Source organism: Trichoderma camerunense (genome assembly GCF_050948025.1).
Source record: "Trichoderma camerunense strain CBS 138272 chromosome Unknown V8C40scaffold_10, whole genome shotgun sequence".
NCBI lineage: Eukaryota > Fungi > Ascomycota > Sordariomycetes > Hypocreales > Hypocreaceae > Trichoderma > Trichoderma camerunense.
The window spans coordinates 75,713-88,512 of NW_028145360.1; the positions used below are offsets into that span (position 1 = coordinate 75,713).

The 12,800-nt window shown below is 50.2% G+C and overlaps 5 protein-coding genes across 5 annotated transcripts; all 5 read right to left on the reverse strand.

Moving 5' to 3' along the window:
• Positions 1 to 71: 71 nt before the first annotated feature.
• V8C40DRAFT_22503 (uncharacterized protein) lies at positions 72 to 915 on the reverse strand. The gene has a single exon (XM_083212251.1). The coding sequence runs from the start codon at positions 687 to 689 to the stop codon at positions 114 to 116; it is 576 nt and encodes a 191-aa protein (XP_083072405.1). The 5' UTR covers positions 690 to 915; the 3' UTR covers positions 72 to 113.
• A 543-nt stretch (positions 916 to 1,458) lies between these two features.
• V8C40DRAFT_246175 (major facilitator superfamily domain-containing protein) lies at positions 1,459 to 3,821 on the reverse strand. The gene is made up of 3 exons (XM_083216064.1): positions 3,026 to 3,821; positions 2,768 to 2,910; positions 1,459 to 2,711 (listed from the first exon to the last, which is right to left on the reverse strand). Exons 1-3 carry the CDS (start codon positions 3,506 to 3,508, stop codon positions 1,670 to 1,672), a joined length of 1,668 nt encoding a protein of 555 aa, XP_083072406.1. The 5' UTR covers positions 3,509 to 3,821; the 3' UTR covers positions 1,459 to 1,669.
• Positions 3,822 to 4,792: 971 nt separating this feature from the next.
• On the reverse strand, positions 4,793 to 6,584 carry V8C40DRAFT_22523 (DNA replication factor Cdt1 C-terminal domain-containing protein). The gene has a single exon (XM_083212255.1). It carries the CDS (start codon positions 6,487 to 6,489, stop codon positions 4,984 to 4,986), a length of 1,506 nt encoding a protein of 501 aa, XP_083072407.1. The 5' UTR covers positions 6,490 to 6,584; the 3' UTR covers positions 4,793 to 4,983.
• Positions 6,585 to 7,023: 439 nt separating this feature from the next.
• On the reverse strand, positions 7,024 to 8,001 carry V8C40DRAFT_246178 (uncharacterized protein). Its single transcript, XM_083216065.1, has one exon. It carries the CDS (start codon positions 7,798 to 7,800, stop codon positions 7,441 to 7,443), a length of 360 nt encoding a protein of 119 aa, XP_083072408.1. The 5' UTR covers positions 7,801 to 8,001; the 3' UTR covers positions 7,024 to 7,440.
• Positions 8,002 to 9,183: 1,182 nt separating this feature from the next.
• On the reverse strand, positions 9,184 to 10,408 carry V8C40DRAFT_246180 (uncharacterized protein). The gene is made up of 3 exons (XM_083216066.1): positions 10,013 to 10,408; positions 9,641 to 9,953; positions 9,184 to 9,588 (listed from the first exon to the last, which is right to left on the reverse strand). Exon 2 carries the CDS (start codon positions 9,933 to 9,935, stop codon positions 9,654 to 9,656), a length of 282 nt encoding a protein of 93 aa, XP_083072409.1. The 5' UTR covers positions 9,936 to 9,953; positions 10,013 to 10,408; the 3' UTR covers positions 9,184 to 9,588; positions 9,641 to 9,653.
• Between the last annotated feature and the right edge of the window lie 2,392 nt (positions 10,409 to 12,800).

Below are 12,800 nucleotides of genomic sequence, written 5' to 3' on the forward strand. Positions count from 1 at the left end.
GCTTCGATTGTTGGCATTTGGCCTGTTGATCAACCATTGCGTCATCTTGATGCCGCAGGAGACGTCTACTGCAACAGCCAAGACGACGGACGAACAAAGAGAGCCATTCGGGATTACGCCAAGCGATTTGAGCTGTCGTCTGCGAGAGTTACTCTGGGGAGAGATTCCACTCTACTGAGTAAGTCTATTGCTCTTACGCCTCGCTCATGGTCGGCAAGATCGGCCTTTTTCGCAGCTAATGGTGGAATCTCCTCTGTCGCTAGAAGAGAAAAAAAAAGCAGCAGACGCAGTGGCGTGGGCCCTTGCCGTCCAACCATCCCGCCGAACAACATGAAACACGCGTCGACGACAGGGGTAGAATAGGGCGGTGCACATTCTCGAGGCTCCCGAAATCCGGTTTCGTTTCGTCGTGGCCTATCAATCACCAGATAGGCTGGGGAGGGCTTGCGTGATATCACCATCGAATGGAGGATCTTGAAATCCAACACGCACAGATACATCTTCCATCCCAAACTCTTGTTCAACGGCTCCGTGATACTTGACTGTCCTAGGGGTTCAAGGCATCGGTTCAGCCGTAAGCTTCTCCTTTTCCAGAGCCGGGGTTCACAATATTTCATCAAAATATTACCGAGCAGCAGAATTACCATTCCACTATTGACTTGTGGTGGAGCTCCGATGTCCATTGTCATCTCGTTCGCTCAAGCCCCCGTGGAGGGATTCTTGGCCTAAGTCATAAAAGTGGCCCGTCTACAGCATAGGGTGACAAGAATCGGCCGCCAAGAGTCGACTACGGATTGAATACCCGTCCAGCAATCTGCCAACGGTCGCCAGCGTCTTTGCTAAGCCCCTTCCAAGCTTCCAAGCCAGCTGCCTACAGTAGACGTGAGGCGTCTTCTTGATGCCGCTTAGACAAGGCCACACACCATGTACGAGTATGTATGTCTTGGACACAATGGGATGGTCGCAACCAACTCAGCCGCTGCCGAGTACGACTCGCTACATCTGTCGCCGATATCTGAGACACCCACATGCCAAGGCCCGGCGCGCATTACACAAGTAAGACATCTCATATGAGGTGGGATTAATGACAAAAGAAAGAAGGCGCTTGCTCAGGTTAAAAATAGGATCTGCACTCGGGGATTTTACGGAGCAACATGCAAAATACTACTCCTCGTCAGATATACGAGGTGTGCTTTGAGCTTATTGTACGGAGTACACGAAGCGTGTAAACTCTGTATCCTGCATGGAGTGGAGGCTCTGCTACGAGTGTAGTATTCCGTATACGCAGCAACAACGACGATGCTCAAACCTACAAACCATGACAGGTCGCAACACCCGTGCTGCATGATTGATGCAAAGGTGGCATCAGGAAGCAAAATTCTTGTCTCTCTTGGTTTGAGTGAATCATCATTACAATGTGAGACAACCGATTACCGATTTTTTTAATCAAAATCATTCGTGAATTCTATTCGTTATCATAACTATATAGCCTATTTTTCAGCCTCGAGGGTATCGCCACTCTCTGTATTACATGCGAGCATCATTCATATCCCAGCTCACCTCATCGCCCTGCCCCTTACAATGGAATTAATTTGTTGCCGTGTACTTACACTCATCGCTCATCCATCATTATCTAAAAGATCTATGCTCTTGTCGCCATCATATCTCATTAAACGGTTTCTTTTGACTTCTCACCATCGACGACCTTCTCCTCTTGTTGTTGACTGTCGTCCACGTCCGTCACTTCGTCGGACTCATCGTTGGCTGTGCCTTTTTTCTTTGCATCGATGTTTTCCCTCCATTCTTTGCCCCATCGAATGGTGGCCAATACTCCGATGGTTGAGAGAATCACCAACCCAGTGGATATGGTCTCAAACCAGCCAACGCCAATATTCTCCACGGCTGGAAGGACTACGGCTGTTGCCACGCATCCTGCCAGGTACCTAACAAAGTAGTTTGCTGCTGTCACCTCTGCGCCACGTCCGGGCATCACGTCCAAGCAGTACGTATTGAGAGAAGGGAAGCAAAAGAGCTGGCCGACGCCTTGCAGGAAGAGCATGATAACCGGAACAGGAATGCCGCCCACAGCCCTGTCAACCGCCCATCCATACACCAGGATACAGCTTGGCATGAGAATTGCCATGAACGGCACTGCGGACCGTAAACGATCTTCTGGGATACGTACGCCGTTGCGTTTCTTGATCCATAGCTTTACCGTTCTGTCTGCCCATCTTCCCCCGAAGAATGTCCCCAAGAGGTAGCCGCTGCCAGGGGCTAGATAGAAGAGTCCTGACACCAACGGCGACTCCAAATGAAATCGAGGGTTCAATACGTACGGAATCGGCGTGAGCAAGCTATACATGTTCCACACGAGTGCTGAACTGGCAAATGCCACCAACACCTGGTTCCAGTATCTGAACAGGCGCATCACTCGAATCGGATTCGTCATATGAAGTATAGCTATGACCTTTTCTTTCCTGGAGCGGTCTTGTAAGTCGTCAATTGCTTTGCGGTGGATGGTTTCTGGCACAAGAAAAAAGACACCCAGAGCTCCTGTGCCAGCCAATGCCGTCTGAAGCCAGAATATGGACCTCCACGACGTGTAAGTCACCAGGATACCACCTATACAGGGGCCGACGGCAGGGCCGATGAGTGTTCCGGACATGAACCACCCGAGAGCTGTTGCTCGCTCCGTAGGACGATATATGTCGCTAAGACGCAGATTCATCAGTCACCACCGCAAATACTGATATACTGATGAACTTACCCAATGCAAGCTGCTCCCAGCAAAATAAAGGCTGTTCCTTCAAAAGCAGAGAGCGCTCTGAAGATGAAGAAGGACGCTAGATTCGGAGCAAGAGCAGTAGCTATGCTCAGCAAGAAAAACAACACCGTGGTTAATTGTGTCATCTATATAAAATCAGCATGTGAACAACACTATCCCTATTGTTTGCCAAAGGACGATGAGATTCACGACTAAGAGACCGCCTCCATCGAAAAGAAAATAAGAAATAGCCAAACTTACTGGTCTCCTGCCAAACACCTGGCTCATCGGCCCCCATACTACCGGCGATATACCCATCAGCGCCATATACGCGGCATTGCTCACGTTGATGATGGACCCAGTTGTGTGATATGTCTCTGCCACCTGGGGGACAGCAGCCAGAACACTCGTGCTTGACAGCGGCGCTAGAAACGCGCAAAAAGATAGGACGGTCACAATGACATGCTTGCGGTGTGGTGACACGCGGTCGTATATTTCATCTCCTGCTTCTTCGTGGGGTCCAGAAGAAGGCGGTGGTGTCGGCGGTTGTATTGAGGATGGGCCTAATACGTCTGGGCCTGACACGTGAGATGGTGATCGATACACGACGTCCAATGGCCTTGTCGGTTCGGTTATCCTCTCGAAGGGTCCCTTGTAAGCCAATGGCGGCTGTGGCAGCTCCGAGATGCCGTTACTCTCGGGAGAGATTGTCGGTATAGGATGTTTCTCGTCGGTGGACGTCATGGTTGCGAATCTGATGTACTGGATTCACAACAACACCAAGACCGAGGACTCGCCTGCCAAATAAATTTGAACAATGGCACTCCTCTCTATCGAGAAACCAAAGAAAGATCTTTTAGCACATCAAGGCAAAATGGCAGCGTGCAGAAACGTCACAGGCTGCCATAACAGCACAAAGAAGTTTTTAGGTAAAAGTCGTTGATTTTGCACCTAAACAAAAACAAATGATTTCCTCATACAACAAGGCAGAATTCTCATCACAGAATAGAAATACCATAATAGGTTGATACGCCAGGTCCAGACTAAGAAACCGAACTTCCAACAATTGGGAGACGGGGGGGCAATGGGTAGAATATATCAATTTACACATCACGATATTTCGTGCAGAGAATTTAGTAACCGAAGCAAGAAGCCTATATGCGGCTTCTCCACCAAAATAGCCCCCGTCCGGTGCTTCGTTATCGGACGAAGCTCCCCCGGGAAGCGGAGCCGCGCCCGGGCTATGGAACAGAAGCCTCGGCAGAAGGCCTTGCTTTTGCATTGAATTTCTTCGAAAGCCCGCCATCGGCCCGCCTTTAGGGCTCCTCGAAAAAGCCTTCGATGTCACACCCCTTTTCTAGTGCAGCAAGTCGATGATAACGTGAGTTATGCAGTCATTTTGCTGCGAGAACCGGCCAGATTTGCTCATGGGCGGTGGAAGATCGTAATGGTTACTTGATAATAGATATGGATGGGTTGTCCTCCGGCAACGGCCGTGCTATACCCGGCCGTGCTTCGGCGCTCTAAAGAGCTGGGGGCCGAATAGGTTTTCGGTATGAAGCTATGAATCATCTAACAGGCCAGAAGCTCACATTGTTGTGGCTAGAAATGCAAGGGGGCATTCTTCAGGATCCGGTGATTTTCGTAGAAGCTGCGGGAACTAATGCAAGACGAAATCTTTTCCTATCAACGAAGTAGTTCCATTCACGATAACAAAAGGCTCCAGCAATCCAATTACGATGCAGAGCAAACAGCCGTTATGTTGTGCCGTAGCATCGGCCAAGATCCGTAGGTAAAATCTCCTTTTACATGCATTGCCGTATCTCTCTAGGTACATATCTTACACGCTGGTAATACTGGTAGAACCCCCGTCACCACATTGGCCACTTGAATGAAACAACAAATCACCAGTTTCTTTACACTATCAAAGTGTCTAGTATACATCTAAACCTCTTCTTGAACCATTGTTTTATGCAAAAACTCCATACTCCAACGCATGCATTGTCTTGTACATCAGAAGCTCCCGTAGACCGTCTCTCGTCGTGATGTAAATATATAACAGTACCAACAAAACGCAGCGCAATGCAATGTTGAAAAGAATCGAAAATGCTTCAAAGCTCCCTTCGATATAAGAATACAAAAGCTTCCCCTCTGTGTTTAGAGTATCCAGGTATTATGAGATTGGTTGGAGCGAGACGCAAAAGATGAAATTTGCCCCTTCATGCTAGCAGCTTCTGCACTCGCTCCTCGATGACTCGATCAACGGGCTGAGAGCCTCTCTGAATGACAACGTTTTCCCTCCCGCCAATGGTAACAACCTTGAGCCATTCAGGTGCAACCTCAGTGGCAATCAATCGCACACAAATCATTCCCTCTTCCTTTGAAACAGGAACTCGCAGAGAGTCCTTGAGCTTGTCCGAGACGAGCCCCATGGTAAAGGCTTGCCTTGGCAGAGACGCTGGGGTTGACAAGCTGAGCATGGAAATCGTAGCGGCTACGTCAACGACTCGGTTCAAAGCAGCTCGGCGCTGGAGCTCGGGCCCTGTTGGGGGGAGAGGTTCGTTGGCCTTGGCGAGTTGCTTGAGTCGTAGACGGTCCAAAAGGCTCATCTTGGTGCCATCTGGATTGACCATTGCGGCAGTAGCCTGCTGCTTAGTCTCCTTCTCTTGCTGTTTCGCAAGCATCCCTCCCTTGAGTGCAGAGAGAGCATCGTGTCCCTTAGCCAAGATGGGGTTGGCTTTGATGCCATGGTTCATGTTTTTAATTTCGGCACAGGGAAGCTCGTCCAGGGATAGGCTGGCAAGAGGGACGTCCACGTCAGCCATGTCCTCGTGGGTTCGGTCCGCGCAAAGAGCACGAAGATTCTCCTCAAACTGTCTGCAGAGCCTCTCTTCATTGATGGCCACTGAACCATTGTCATGGTCAGGGTGTAACTCTATACAAATCTTGCCACGGCCATAATCGGACACAATAAAGGGAGAGACGACATTGGAATCTCGGGTGGATGTCTGGATGGCAATGCATCTTCGGATGTCGTCGACTGTGACCTGTCGCTTGCCCCAGGTACGGGTGATGTGTGGCGCAATGGACGAGATATCGATTGGTACAATGGTTCCGTTGTGCGCAATTTGGAGGGTGACGGTTTTTAGAAACGCCTTGTGCAGACGGATCAGGTCGACGAGCTCGGGGGCAAACTCGGCCTCAATGCCTTGGGCTGGAGTCTTTTTCTGGCCGGCCAGGCGGAAGGCGTCAAGCTTTGTCTGCACAGTCTTGGCCTTGCCGTCCTGCTTGGACTTTGAGATGATGGTCGACTCGCTGGCCTTGTGGGCAGCGGCAACCCGCGAAGGCGTTGACTTGGCAACCTTTTTTCCCTTGACCGGGGCCTTTGACGCAGGCTTTGCAGCTGGAGGCGCCACTGCGATTGTCACCGTCACGGCCTCGTCAATTGTCGAGTCTCTTCGGCAGGCACGCTTCGATGGTGCTGCTTGCGGCTCCTCATCGCTGCTTGGAGCAAACGAGACGTTCCTTCTGGTGGCTCGGGGGTGGTTGCTCTCGGCATTGTCATTGACGACTGCAGCTTTCCTCTTCCTCGTCGGTTCAGCGTTGGAGACGACGGCCTTTTTGGTTGCTTCAGGGAAAGCTTGGCTCTTGGAGACGCGAGTGAAGCTGCTGATGGGCTGTGCAGAAGGAGCTTCGGCTTTGCGGCTTCTCGTGGTTCGCGCCATGGTTCTTGCTGTTGCTAGTTCTTGCTTGCTTGCTTCTCTTGTTCCTTGTTCCTTCCCGTGCAATGTGCCTAACCTAACCTGTAGTCGAGACAACGGAAAAACTTTAGTTGGCAGGAATGATGCGTGCCGGCTTGAGTAAGAATCACGGTTGCAAAATCACAGCAAGGAAAGGGTGAGTGCTCGCAGACGTGATGAGAATGAGAAAAATGGGAAAGCAGGACGTAGAGTACAAAGTCAAATTGGCAAGAGTTGCAGAGTCAGAAAAGAAGAGAAGGAACGGGGAGCCAAATTGCCTCGACAACGAACTTGCTAGGGTTGGAAAGTCCAAGCGCTGGTTTTTCTCGAAAAGGCTTCATGCCTGTCGTGTCGACGCGACCCGCAGACGCGGCAACGACGCGGTTTCGGGACTGCCAGACACGACCCCGCGAGGACCCACTTTTGCCGAGACGGACGGTTACAGCTCTTGTACTCTTACAATTCTCAGCGCTGAATGGAAGTTTGGATGAGATTCTACTCTTCAAATTAGGCGGTATGAGAAAATCTCTATTTACATTATATTTGCATCGAAAAGTGGCTTACCATTAAAGATTCTTACACACAACCACATGAAAAAAACAGCATTCGGCATCTCTGCTCCTCAGGTGTTTATATTTTCTTGGAGCGCTATTCGCATCAAGACTGCAGGATCCTAAAGAGCCATCAATTCCCGTATATACATGTGAAAAAATTAAAGTTGAGTAAATTGCGAATACAGTCCCTTGATAGTGATACCCTTCATGCCTAACAGGCTATCTATTCTTATTTCCATAATGACCTTTTGGAAACGTAGTTAGTCCGATGACACTTTCGAGGGGCCGAGTATAAGTCAGTCTGTGGCACTTCTGTAAACTTACCAGCGTTCAGCACAAGTGCCTTGGTCTGGCTATACCACAGACTCCTAATCGTTGTATTCTAGGTGGAAGCAACGCTGATTGCAAGGTTGCCGCACTGAATCACCGAGGGAAACTCCCAGTGGCTATTGTTCACCCATTTCTGATAATAGTCGAGAGTATCTCCCAGGCTGTCGCAGTAGTCGAGGTCGCCGAGAACGCAAAAGCGCCCAAGGTTTTGCTGGCATCCCCCAACGCCGCCCTGCTTGCAAATGTCTGAAAGGGTCACTGTGGGAGGCGTAGTAGGGGAATTAGGGGGAATCCACCAGGCGGTGTTTTTGTTTATATAGCAAGAGGCAGCGGGCGCTCTGGACTGCAGAGGACTGGCCAGAGCCGAGGCGGCGAGCATGGCGAAGGCCATAAGCTGAGAGAGTTGCTGCATATTGGCGGCTCTTTTGGATATTTATAATGAAATCGTGGTAAGCAACTAGTGGATAACTGAAGGTGAAGGGAGTAGATCGATGGCTGTTGTTGTCTGTCTGTCTGTGGTTGAAGCTGTTCATGATTCCAACTCAGGACGTCGGCTACCTACTTATACTTTCCTTCCATGAGCCCAGAACAATGCTTTCTGCCAAGACTTGCTCACATTTCTTTCTTTTAGTAATGTCTACTGATCAAAGATTCTTCTTTGAGCTGAATATTCACGATACTGCGCAAATGGTGTGAGACGTCTTCTTCAGCAACTATACCTTGTAGACTCCGCGCTCCCGTCTCCATACCAACAGCACGGATTCTCGTGACCAAAATATTGTTTCGGAATGTCCGATTTATAGTGAAATAGTAGAGTTCTAGGTAGTAATATTGACAGCCTCATGTCTTGGATATCTTGGCTTTGATTGAGTCGTGATGAGCCTTTCCTGGTGTTGACAACGAAATAGGCAGGCAATCTATATGAACCAAGGGAATCTATCTATCTATGTAGCAAGACTATCCTCAGCGAGATGATACTGATACAAACTTTAATGAGGCAAGGCAGGTTATAACAAAGATAGCATTGCAGAGATGGCTCACTGTGAGTGTTTCAAGGCTGTTGCGACTATATATCCATCGACGTAGTAAGAGGAACAATAGATGCGTTTCCAAATATGGAAATTACCTCGGCATCTGAGTACCTAGAGGACATCAAAATACCTTAAAACGACACCAAGCGCGTGAATCGAGCAATAATATACCCTTTTCAAACAGTATGAATCATCAACCAACTTGTGCAGCTCATAGAAGTCGACTGAATTAATTTCGTATAAGTTGGCCTTGTCCCATCTCAAGCTGGATTGAGCCTACTACCATTGCGATAAGAATCTAGCTCCAGCGTCTAGACACCTACGTTGCGCTGTGCTACCTCTCGTAAACGGCCGCATCTGGCGCATCAGTAGTCTGTGTGCACCATACAGCTCATTTATATATTTATACCGTCTCCGGCTAAATGTGTCTGCTTGTGCTTCTGCGCTGCCAATTGCCACCCTGCCCGGCCCTCATCGCTAATGGCAATAGCGGCAAGCTTCCTTTCTGTGGCATCTCGTGTAAGCCAATGATGGTGGCAAAGCAGCAACTGATTGGGCGCATGCATAATTGTAGTTACATCCTCCTTGCGAAAGAAGGTGGCATAATATCCAATGGCTGACATATTCTGACCGCTCTTATGAGTCAATCGCCCTCCGACTTGTCTTGTATCACTTCAAGGCTGAGCATTGCTAGTTCCTTTCTGGTACGCATCGCGAAATTTGCATTCTGCCGTGCTAGTCTTGTTTCTGCGCAACAGCGAGACATTCAGCTACTAACATGAGGTAGTGCAGCATCAACAAAAACGTTTGATTACAGGAGGAGAATGACTCGACCCAAAGATGATTGAACTGAACTGACAAAAACTCCTACCCCGTAAAACCATTAGTCCGCCGCCACTTGTACCGTGCTCTCTGCCAAGCGCTTGGCCTGGGCAAATGCAGGCAATCCACAGGGCTGTTTTTTGTTTGTATTTCCACCCTTTGCCCATTACCATTCCTAAACACCCCAACTCCAAAAAAGACCTCTTTCATATCTCAAGAGGGAACAAAGGCAAGCAACGCAAATACAATACAAAGGCCGTCCATCTAAACCCTAATTGAACAAAGAACGAAACGAAGGATGAATGATACCGGTGCTAGCCCGGCGACACTGTGCATTCAGCTGTAATGTAAGCTGGACCCTTTAGACTCCGAGGAACAAGGCTGAAGGCAGTGTAACAGCTTCTCGACCCCTTTAGTGACAAGCTGGCGCGGGCCAGCGGTCGGCCCTGAAACTAACAGGGCTAGGCGGAGGTGGCGCTGGAACGGTGTAGTCATCCTCAAGGATGCGATGAGCAGGAGTTGAGGAGCCGTCGCCTTGCTTGGTGTCAAAAGGAATAGCTGGTTGCTGATGTCCTTTTAGTGGGCTGAGACAACTGCTCAGCGTGGAGTAAAGGTCCTGAGCCGTTGCCAGCCGGATGTTAGCCCGCTGGGAAGGCTTGATAGCAAAAGGCGCAGCAATTTGACCGCTTGACATGTTGTCGGTATTGACTGGGTATGTATTGTGTGTTTGAGTCGACGAAAAGATGCTGATGAAGTTGGATGATGCGAAAGCGAGACTGAGTTCTGATGGGTTAGAATGAATGTTGACTTTTCGAGTGGAGAGAGACATGTGAATACGAACAATTTCTTGGGCTTGCAAAGTGGTATCAAAAGTAGTGTGCAGCGATGCCAATATGCAGAATGATAATGCAAGATTATGAGGGTCAAGAGAATCTTGGTCGAGTTCGACTAGATGCTGGTAGCGATGGAAGATATTTGCCGATGAAGAGCACGGGCTAAGGGAGGTCCGCCGGTGCCAGGAAGAAAAGAGAGAAAAGTAGTGAGTTTGGTCAAGTTGATATCACAGCAGAGATGCACAGGCAATAACAAATTGGTGTGAGAGTAAGGGGCCTAGGAAAGCAAAGGCCAACTTTAGGCGGGAGATTGGAGAGGGAAAAGGGATCGTGGCCCGAGTTTGTTTTTTGCAGCAGGAGGAGAGACTGAATTATAAAAGCGAGAGGGCAGGTCGGTCGGGGATCGAGGCCCTAGCTTATAGACCACTGCACGGGCAAAACAAAAGAAGAAACCTGGAAACGAAGAAAAAGAAACAACAAGGCATAGCCGGGGGCCGGAAGGGCGGCTGCCCAGGACGAGGAGGGCGTGTGAAGAACAGACGTGCGTTTGAAGGGGAGAGGACATGAAAGGGGGCGTGCGGCTACGAATAGGTAACCCGGAACATGAAGCTTTCATATGAAGCCGGTACCTGTACCTGTACCTCGGCAGTCGTCAAACCGCCCTTTTATGCAGCCGCAAAAGCATAGGCGGTACCTGGACGGCGCTGGGCAGAGAGTTTTGGGGGTGTACGACTCAAGTTCCGGGGGCTGAATTCGCCATTTGGGACGCACCAGAGGCGCTCCGGGGAAACTCGTGAGAATCCGGGGATGCTGTGGCAAGCTGCATAACATGGGAGCTTGGGGGGTGTGCGACGTTAGTAAGCACCGATGGCTTTGTACCTTGTTTACCGCGGTAGATGTACATGGTTTCACATGGTAGGTACGTTTGACAAGAAACTTTCCATCTGGCAGCGATGATACATAGAGACAGGGTAACGGAAGTAACGAAAAAGTATTTTCCTACATTGAAGTTTCTACAGTTGCTTTGGTGGACCAGGCAGCATTGGCAGCAGGCGGGAAAAAGGGGGGTGCAGCAGCGCTGGGGAAGTCGGAGGCAAACAACCGAAGCCTTTGAACAACAGACAGGCTCACTGTGAAAGAATAAAACCGAAAATGCCATGTACATCACATGTATAACACCGACCCTGTGAAAGTTGGGTCGAGTACGCAGGACCGAGGGTGAGAGAACCTTCCCCGTTGCCTTATGCTGTGTCCTTCCGTACCTGTGTTTTATGCCTTGCACCCAAGGCGCAAAGTATTTGTACTTGAGGTCCTCCTAACCTTCCATGGTAGCACATTGCGCAACTTGTCCCGTTATTTCAACGCTTCAAACCGACTGATTCATGCTTGAACACGTCGCCAATGCCGCTAATCAAAATGACACACGACCGCCTTGCAAAACAAAGCGTTGGGCAAACCAAACCCGGCATGGGCCAGGGATCTTCTGGGCCACGCAAAAGCTACAGCAGCCCCGACGTCCCGATTAATTGGGAGATTTGGGGTATTGTGGGGACCAAACAGCTTGCAGGGTTGCTGGTCGACAAGGGGGTTGAGATGATGGAGAGCAGCAGTTGAAGCTTACTGCTAGTGTTGCTGTAGTGCTCATGCTCGTACGAGCTGCTCACGTTCGGCGGCTTTCCTTGGGAGTCTTGCTGGGGGCGGGTGTTGTGTTTGGGCAGATGCCAAACCGCGGAACATGGCTCTCTGTATGTTGCAACATCTCCATATCTATCCAGGTGCCTTGGCTGACTCGACGGCCTCCTACAGTACTTACCTAGCTGCTAGCATGGCGGACGTGGGCAAACAAATTGCGACTTGACTCCAAATGTTGCCCTGCTGTTGGTACCGGGAATGCGACTGCAGCGCTCCGTACGGACGAGTACAAGTACTTGGTGCGAGCAGGCAATACGAGAAGCTCCCAACCGTGTCTTAACTGGACTTTGAGGCGGACAAGCAGGCATCCATTCTCGTGGCCCCAACAACCTCCAACAGGTACTCTGTACTGTACGATTGGCAACAACACGAACAACCCCCTGGAGAGCAAACGCGCCCCGATAGGGCAGCCATCCATACGCCCGAGGGCATTAATGCGTCTGCCGCCTAGAGACACTTCACTCACCCGACTGCTGCCGCCAGCCTGTTTGCCTCCAAAGTTACTTTTTTTTTCCACAGAGGCAACACCCCAGGTCCAGGTTCCCACCGGCTGGCGATGCTGCCCAGCAGAACCTTGGCCTGACGTGGCAGGTCGACAGATGAAGGATGGCCGAATCCGCCGGACAAGTCTACCATTACACGCATCCCACTCGTTACGGAGCCATGAGCGTGCATGCGTGTAATAGCATCAGAAAAAAAGGTCGTCAGAGCCTTACGTCCCGTCGGACGAGCTCCATGGCGTGGCTCCACCAGCTCCAGGCCCCCCCTTACCCCGGTTTGCCTGAAATAGGGAGAAGAAGTGACCAGGGGGTGCTCCCACGGCTTCCCCGATGCTGGCCTTTTTTCGAGAATGCCTGTGGAAGCTTCATATGCGGACCGTGTTTGTAGCTCTACACGCGAGTAATGGCCGTCGACCGCCGTCTTCTATATTGCATACATGCTACACCTGTAACGGCACCAGGCAGCTTGGCGGGAGGATTCTCATGTTGGATTCCCGGCAACTCATGCGTACGAGTACTCGTACAGGCCATCTT